Consider the following 9,333-nt stretch of genomic DNA (forward strand, 5'->3'; position numbering starts at 1 on the left):
TCAACTCCTACAAATACCCATGTATGGAAAATGGATTAAACTCATTGTGAATTCAGCTGTAAAGTAACAAGCAAAATAAAGTGACCAAGCAATGCTGAACTATTGTCTTATAGTGAGACAAAATGAGAGCAGATCCAATTCTTAACATCAAAGTCGTTGGTAAATAGCTCCTCATAATTTAGTAAATACATCATGTACATTAAACTAACTTAGATTCAGTTACTGTTTTCAATAACTATTATTAAACAATGTCTTCAGTAAGCAATTACTAAACATGCTATTATGCTTGGATCAACTCAATAAAGAATTTCAGAGGCAAACTATTCATCTGTAAATTGTAGAAATAAAACAGTTCCAGAGGAGGGGCCTGCCACTTGTGATTGGACAGCATTGCACCGGCCATTTTGGAGCCATCTTACCTGCAAAAGTTTGCAGACAGAGGCCTGCTCCAGGTAAATGTGGTTTAGTGAACAGGCAACAATGAACTTGGGTGGCTCACTGCTTAGCAAAGATCACACCAATGTTTTAAATTGCCATATTATGGAAAATAGTATTAGATTGTCAACTGATGTGTACAGTTAATCCACAGGATTTAGTAATGACCATGCTTTAGCCCTATAGATTGTACTGGATTGCTGCTCTAAAAACATATGTTGTCCCTACATGATGTACAATAGTTGGCAATGTGTTCGCCTAACTGATACATTTTCATTGATAAAATTAAAATGCACAATAACACTTAAGTATATTGTGCCTCTTGCGTGACAAAAAAAAATCCAAATGTGTTTCACAGTACAGAATCATCAAATGAATTCAGATACTGGATATTAGGTCAGATGAAGGGCAGCTATCAATTAGGTGGATTCCATTTAACAGACCTAAAGGAAGAAAGGGAGATGGCAGGGCAATACGATTTAGGGGAAAGATCCCAGAGCTCTGAGTCTTGACAAATGTAGAAGCCAAAATTGGAGGAATGCAAATAGTTTGGAAAATTGTAAATAAGAGTAATTACAGAAACAAGGAGGACTAGCCCAAAGAATGATTTGAAGACAAAGATGAGAACATACAAGATACTGTTCAGCTGAGACCCAATGTAGTCAAGGGGGCTGATAGTAAACAAGTCTGCGAGGCATGGGTAGAAAGCTTTTAGATGATTCCTAGTATATAAAAAGAAGCAGAAAGTGGAAAACAAGCTGGGAACATGTCCGAATAGTCAGACCGTGAGCTGAATAAAAGTTGTCGTTAAGAGTTTAATTGAATTTGCAGAATTCTTACCCGTCCTCCTTAGAGTTTATTTCAGCTAAAACTTATCCTTCATTACAAATTGCTCGGGACTGTTGTTTTCATGACCTGCACGATCTAAATAAATGGCGTTGCATTTCAACAATGTACTAATTACAGATATTAAAAATGAAGGAAATATTTACAAGTGGCACTACCAGGCGTGCCAGGTTCTGTCGGATTGTGTGATTCAGCGGTGCCACAGCTGTTATATGATCATGTTTAGTCAGAGACCCATTAGAAGGAGCATTCTGTCCTTGAACAAGTCCATTCTTGACCGAAAGCACTCGGGTCTTGCCACCACCAATTTTCTCAGGATTTGACTTAAAATCACAACACTGAAAGTTGCAGTACCGCCTGGTGAAGCACTGTGAACAACGTTGATTTGTTTCTGCCTCGTGCGCCGTTTATTTCACACTGCCACTGGTGGTAAAATCTCATACTGCAATAAAATATCACATTGTAATAAACTCAGTTTTCTCAGGGAACAGTAAGTTCCAAAGGCACTCGCTAACACTGCATCGTCTCCCACAGAACTTGGCAGGAGAAAGATAGCTCGCTACTGCCTCTTGCGACCAGTTGGGGGTATTGACCGAACCGATTCCCAGCGCTTGAAGCCCGGAGGCGGAAGAGAAAACGTGGAAGAAGTAGAATTCATATTCGAAGGCAGAGGTTAGAAGTTCAAGTTTTACTGCCGGCTAGAAAATACCTGGCTGGTTATTAATGCACCTATTGGTCAGAATTGCAAACCATGAACTATCATGGCCTCCCATTACAGTTGCCGCTGTACAACACTCACTCATCACCCTCACTCTGAAGAGGCGAACTTCCCCCCACTGAGGGGGCGTTGGGAACAGGCGCCTTTGGCTGGTTCTCTCGCTTTGATAACAGACCTTACCCTGTAAATGCTTCCCTTCCTTCTCCTTTTTGGTTCTCCAAAACGTTCCCCGAGGAGTCAGCATGCATACGCTTTGTATACGGGTACAATCTCTACCAGCGCCATCAAATAAATAACTGCCATTCAAACACCTTCGATGTCCACGTGACATCGGTACCAACCCCGTTCATAACTAAACGTTATTGCAAAACTGTAACATATGTCTGCAGTTGCTCCCAATGCACGACAGCGAAGTTTGTGCTGAGTCTCCCCCGCCAAAAGGATTTGTGTAGATAATCGGTGCAGTGAGGGATGTGGTAAACTACTCAGATTGTCTCCCGCGCGAAAAGGCCGATGTATAACTGTTGGGGCTGGACTCAGCGCAGGGTGTAGGTGAGCAGCGCTTGGAGAATGGATGTATTCGCGTTGGGTGGTGAATGTGGACAGAATATTTTCGATGACGAATGACAGGTGTAGGTGGAGAGCACGTGCTGGCAATGGACAGTGGGTGTGGTGGGAATGCGTTGGGGTAGCTGGTAGTAATGGACGGGATATGTTGGGGGTAGTTGGCGGGTGTACCAAGAATGCTTTGGGGATGGACGGTCGATGGAAGTAGACGGGTTGCGTTGGCGATGGATGGACAGCGTGCACAGACTATGTCAGGGATGGATGGAAGTTGTGAAGGGAATATGTCAGAGATGGAGAGTGATATGTCCGGGACTGATGGAGGCTGTAGATAGAATATGTAAGGGATGGATAGAGGGTGTGGAGAGAATTTGTCGCGGATGTACGGAGACGGTGAGCGGGATGTGTTGGCGATAGATGGTGTTAGGGATGGATAATGGGTGTGGACTCGATATTTTTATGTAAGTTAAGGGTGTAATCGGCTGTGTTGGCATGAAGAATATGTATTGGAGTCAGATGTAAGAAGGGGTGTGAATAACACTGTACTCACGGTAGAAGAGGTACTCGGTGTAGCTGCTCCATGCCCTATCATCAATTGCCTGGCCGCAGGCTGAGCCGGTGACCGACGAATTGCTGCCCAACAGAGTGAACCCTGCCTCGGCCAGCGTGTCGAATGCTCTTTCGAGTTGCCGGTAGCGAAGATAGAAGCGGGACGTGTACCTGTCCGGGGTCCGGTCCGGGTCCCTGCTTTCGTTCACATTATCTCCGAACACTTCCTTGAGGAGCCCGATGCGGCCACACACGAGGATTCGAGGTACCCGGCGGAAGAGCCGGGCGTCGCCTTGCATGCTGTCCCGCCCCAGAACGCAAGAGCCCCGGTAACCGAGGGTGATAAATCCTGCCCTGCGCTCGGCTGTCTGGCTCACACCCCGCGGAAGGTCACTGCCCTGGGACAGCTCGTCCTGGTCGCTGTGCAATGGGTCTTCGAGGCCGGGACTCTGCCTCTCGTCCGGACTCAGCATCCGAACCAAATCGGGCAGTTGGAAGAACTCAGCCTCCCGTCTGAGACGCATCTTCTCCGGGAAGAGATCGGGCAGGACCACAGAGCGGTCACGCAGGTAATCCAGGATGTAGCGGAACAAGAAGCCGTCCCTGTCGATGAAGAAGCGTCCACGGTTGTCTCGGGCCAGTTCTGGGCTGCCGGAGTTCCTCTTGTGGCCGAACATCTTGCCAAGCACTGAATTAGGGAGGCTAGTGAGGGTGGAGAGCCGAGTGAAGTACACCTGACCACCCACATTCAACTCCACCACTTCGGGCAGCGCCCCGCCGCTGTCCCGGGCTGGCACGGCTGTTGTCCTGCAGTTGGCATTTAACGCCATCGCCAACCGGCCGCCAGCGACTTCTGGCCGGCTGACCGAGCCCTGCGCTCTCCGCACCGGCCGAAGTGTCCAGGATCTCCCTCCCGGCACTGGCTCGGTGCGAGTCCCGGCTTCCCTTCTCACCGCAGGAGCGGGCGAGCGTATGTGCTAGGGCAAGTTGAGAGGTTCGGGTGACACAGACTGACCCGGTCCAAGCTGCTTTCTTGCGGGGGAGTTCGGAGCCGCCGCCGCCGCCGGGTTCGCTGCTCCAGCCTCTCAGTGTCACATCTCAGAGAAGCGGAGAGACAGAGAGAGAGGGAGAGGGAGAGAGAGAGAGAGAGATGGAAAGCTGCTGGGAAACGGCTCTTACATCATCTCCCCAAGATCACACACCGCCTCCTGTCGAGATTTACTTCTGCAACTTGTGGACTCCGGATGGTTCAGGTTCACGGGCGAATTGGAGAAACGTCTCTCTCTCTTTGCGGCTTCGGCTTCGCGCCAGTTGTCGCTGGCGCGCTGGCCACTTTCAGACTTGGACACTTTGGGAGACTCCGCCTGTCCGGCTTCCCCCACACCTCCCCGTCTCCATCTTACTCCGTTTCACGGAAACGTGCGCGGTTTCGCCGCCACCCGCGACTCGATCAAAGTTGTCACTAAACCTTAGCCACGAGGAGACCGAGAGTACTGGATTCACAGGGTGAAGTGGTGAAACCGCGGTCTCGCCGTCGTTTCCTCGTGCTAGAGTGTCGAGGGATCAAATCCATTGAGACGTGACGAGAAATTTTAGAATTATGGAACAAATAATTAGATACAGCTGGAATTGAGCGGGTAAGATGACCCAGCAATCCATAGAGGCGTGCACTCAATTCCCTAATAGCAGTCTACGCCAAGAGTTCAACGATTCAGAAATACGACATTGGAGATTTAGTTTCCAAATACGTAGTCCGTTGTAACGCCTAGTAAAAGTTTAGCCCAGTAAAAGTGATCCCATTCATCATGCTGAGCCTCAATAGCCTCGCCAAAGGGTATTTGCTGCAATAAACTGGAACGATGATGATATTGGTAACAAATAACAGAGAGTAAATACTGAAAGCTAGAAATGCGCAATGGGATCCAAAAATCCTTCAAACAGCGCCTACCCACACTTGTAATCACGCTTGGTGGCTAAAAATAGCGCAATTAAATATGTAAAGAAAACGATATAGAGTTGGTTTATTTTCCTAGAGAAAAAAATCATGCCATAAACAAAAAGTCTAATCGTAAATAATGATAGTATATAATTCAATTGCGTAAAATAATCCACAAAATTCAATTTCTTTCGAGTCCTGCATCTATTTCATGTATTATGGCTGAAAATGTTGGTGTGCGAATACAGTACATAGTCTGTTTGTATCAGGAGAGAGCATCCCTGGTTCTGAATTTGTTACTTGAAAGGTCTAAATAACTGATAACTGGAAAAGGTAAACAAGCAGAATAGCCCAGCCACCTTCTATAAGAAGAAAGTTATCTTTAGAGATTCTCACTTTTAAATATTAACCCTTTACAAGCTTATGTTCGTGGACCTTGTTAATTTTATGGTCATAAAATTTACATGTAAGACAGCAATTTAATGCAATTGAATGGATTGGTGCTGGTATCTTCTTCTTTGGATTACTGGTGTTTTCCAAGCCTTGATAGATTACTGAGGCTGAATTCAGACATTAATTTCAGTTGAATACTGGAAATGCTCAGCAGATTACACAGAATCTAAGAGAAGAAAACTGAATCAACCTACATCACAGCTTTCTGAACAGTCACAGTTATGAACATTTTGTCAAGTCCTATCCCCATAACTTCAAGGCAGGAAGGCAATTATAGATGTACCTTTGGGTATGCAAGGATAGGGAAAGTGGCCACATACCTTGCATAGGAAAAATAATCTGCTGGAAAAAGCATTTCATCTGGAGGTCCTATCCACCTGCAGTCTTGCTTCTCAAGTAGCAAAGTTAAAGGAGACTCCACTTGCTGAAAGAGTGGTCAGTGTGATCTACAACATTCTGGGGCCACAGTTAAAGCCAAAACCATGAATGGAGATGATAGCGGAAATAAATGTTTTGGCCCCATGTCACCTCAGAGTGATGCAAGAGAATCAGCATTTTCCAGTGCAGCATTGCATTCAACGGGCATTTTGAACTACCATCAGCACTTACGTTGTCTTCAGGCCAGAGCACCAGGATCTGGAGATGAACAACCATTGCAAGGGATTTCACTTCCTTGAGTGTCCAATTGCTTGGTGACCAATAGCAAAAGAAAGACATGGTGGTCAATTCAGTGGTCATGACTCATTATTCTGCTGCAGTCTGTCCCCCATGCCGGATTAAAGGATGGGTGCCTGAGGTCATGTGTTCTTCCCCTTCCCTCTGGTTATTGACACCAGACAGAGGCCTGTATGAAAGCAAGTCATGTTATGCACCACAATAAAGTCGCACTTTGGTGTGCCAGCACATTGAGGAATGCTGCTGATTGGCATCCTCCTGTCTTGTACGAGTATGTGCTGAGGGACACATTGAACCTTGGTGCACCACCACAAGTGCTCAGTGGGGAAGGACCACAGTGTAGGGTTCTCCTGCTACATGAGCGGGAGAGGTTGAGTTGGGTGAGGAAGCCCCTCAGTTATTTTGATAGGGGGCTACTTGAATTGTAGCAGTGATATTGATGTGTAATAGAACAGAACTGAAAGCATTGACTATGAGTGTGAAGAATTAAAAGGCAGTGCACAGTTTATTCTTGTTAATAGGTTTTCTGAATAAAATCTATTTTGATCATTAAATAAATGTTGTGAGCCACAGTATCCTTGTGCAGAACATCACTGCCTTTAATTAATGCTTCTGTTGCCTGAACTGGTCAAAGTCAACTTGAGTTACACTGCAAGCAGTTCTCCGAAATCATCAATGCTGCTGTATCCCTAACAATTCAGCATTAATCCAAACTGATGTGCTTAATTGATGTGCACAGAGATCTTACGGTCCAGTTCATAGCTCCCTGGAAATGGCTACACAGGTTGAAAGGATGGTAAAGAAGGCATATTGCATGATTGCCTTTATTATTAGAGCAATTGGGTTCAAGAGTCAGAAAATCATCTTGCAACTCCATAAAGTTCTTTGAAACATAGAAATATAGAAAAGCTACAGCACAATACAGGCCCTTCAGCCCACAAAGCTGTGCTGAACGTGTTCTTACCTGAGAAATTACCAACAGTTACCCATAGCCCTCTATTTTTCTGAGTTCCATGTACTGGTCCAGGAGTCTTTTAAAAGACACTATCGTAACCACCTCCACCACTGTCGCCAGCAGCCCATTCCATGCACTCACCACTCTCTGTGTAAAAAACTTAACCCTGACATCTCCTCTGTACCTACTTCCAAGCACCTTAAAACTGTGCCCTCTCATACTAGCCATTTCAACCCTGGGGAAAAGCCTCTGATTATCCACACGAACAATGCCTCTCATCATCTTATATACCTCTATCAGGTCACCTCTCATCCTCTATCGCTCCTAGGAAAAAGGCTGAGTTCACTCAACCTATTCTCATAAGGCATGCTCCCCAATCCAGGCAACATCCTTGTACATCTCCTCTGCACCCTTTCTATGGTTTCCACATCCTTCCTGTAGTGAGGCAACCAGAACTGAGCACAGTACTCCAAGTGGGGTCTGACCAGGGTTCTATACAGCTGTAACATTTCCTCTCGGCTCCTAAACTCAATCCCATGATCGATGAAGGCCAATGCACTATTTGCTTTCTTAACTACAGAGTTGACCTGCACAGGAGCTTTGAGTGTCCTATGGGCTCGGTTCTTAAGATCCCTCTGATCTTTTGATTCTTGTTAGGCCAAGTTTGGAGAATTGCATTCAGTTCTGGCTGTCCCATTATAGGAAGGATGTCGAGGATTTGGAAAGGATGCAGATGACGTTTATCAAATGCTGTCTCGATTACAGGGCATACTTGAGTTGCTTTCTACCAAGAGAGGCAGGAACTGAGGGGAAATCTGATAGAAGTTTAAAAGATTATGAGAGGCATAGACATAGCAACAATATTGTTTGCCAGGTTTAAAATATCTAATACCAGAGAATATGCAGTTAAGGTGAGAGGGGCAAGTTTTATACAGAAAGTGATGAATGCCTTGAATGCACTTCCTGGGGGGGTGGTGGTGGAGGCAAAACTGATAACGGATTTGATTTGACACAAACAACACTTTGCACTGATGTTTTGATGTACATTTGACAAATAAAGCACACTAAAGACAGAGGTGACGAGGCTCTCATTTAGGAACATGAATGTGCAGCAAATGGAAGAATTAATCAGTGTGTAGGCAGAAGTAATGAGTTCAATTGGGTATTTGGTTACTAATTTAGTTAGTTTGGCTGGACATTACAGGCCAAAGGGCCTGTTCCAAAGCCGTACTGTTTTATTTTTCAATGTTCTAACAGGAAGAAGCAGAAGAGGAAGTGCAGGAAGTGAGCACAGCCATGGTAAAATTATATGAAATAATACTTATTTTTTTAAGATTATAACTACAAGCACGAATTTATATATCACCTTCCCAATATAGACAATTGTGGAATCACATAAAGATTACAGCACAGAAAGCAGCCACACAGTTCATGGAGACTACTCTGCTTCTAAGCAAAGCCAATCCCACTCACCTGTCTCTCCCCCTCTTCCTTTGAAAACTTTTGAGAACTTTTCCTGTTCTTTCTGAATATTACTGTGTAGTCCCTTCTATGATCTCACCCCAGTAATGTGTTCCTGATCCTGACCACTTGCTGTGTTAAAAAAAGGTTTTTGTCATAGAACCATAGAGACATACGGCATAGACAAAAAAAAGCCCTTTAGCCCAGCTGTCCATGCCAACCAAGATGCCCTAATTATATTGTTCCACTTGTCAGCATTTGGCCCATAACTTTCTAAGACTTTCCAATCTGTGTAACTATCCATCTGTCTTTTAAAAATTATTATTGTACCTGCCTCAACAAATTCCTCCGGCAGCTGCTTAGGCACCATTATTGTATAAATAAAAGTTGCCCCTCAAGTTCCTTTTAAACCTTTGCCCTCTCTCTTAAAGCTATTCTCTCTAGTTCTTGATACCCCAACCCTGGGAAAAAGACTGAGGACATTTACACTCCTCATACACCTCTATAAGATTACTTCTCAGTCTCCCATCCTCCGAGGAATATAGTCCAAGCTCTCCCTATAATTCCGTCCATCTTTTCTGTACTCTTTCTAGTTTAATAACATCTTTCCTGTAGCAGGGTGACCAAACTGATACATCAGGTAAACCACAACCTCCCAACTTTTATATTCAGTACGATGATTTATGAAGGCCAGTGTTCCAAAAGCCTTCTTCACCACTCTGTCCACATGTGACACCACTT

At 45.0% G+C, this 9,333-nt stretch overlaps 1 protein-coding gene across 2 annotated transcripts in view; it reads right to left on the reverse strand.

Moving 5' to 3' along the window:
- Positions 1-5,012, reverse strand: part of LOC140739296 (BTB/POZ domain-containing protein KCTD16-like) — a 245,647-nt gene extending 240,635 nt beyond the window's left edge. For both annotated transcript variants that reach the window (XM_073067452.1, XM_073067453.1), the window contains exon 1: positions 3,114-5,012. In XM_073067452.1, the coding sequence (XP_072923553.1) occupies positions 3,114-3,942 (829 nt within the window). In that variant the 5' untranslated portion in view covers positions 3,943-5,012. The remainder of the gene's footprint in view (positions 1-3,113) is intronic.
- Between the last annotated feature and the right edge of the window lie 4,321 nt (positions 5,013-9,333).

The sequence above is a fragment of the Hemitrygon akajei genome, chromosome 15 (genome assembly GCF_048418815.1).
Source record: "Hemitrygon akajei chromosome 15, sHemAka1.3, whole genome shotgun sequence".
Taxonomy (NCBI): Eukaryota; Metazoa; Chordata; class Chondrichthyes; order Myliobatiformes; family Dasyatidae; genus Hemitrygon; species Hemitrygon akajei.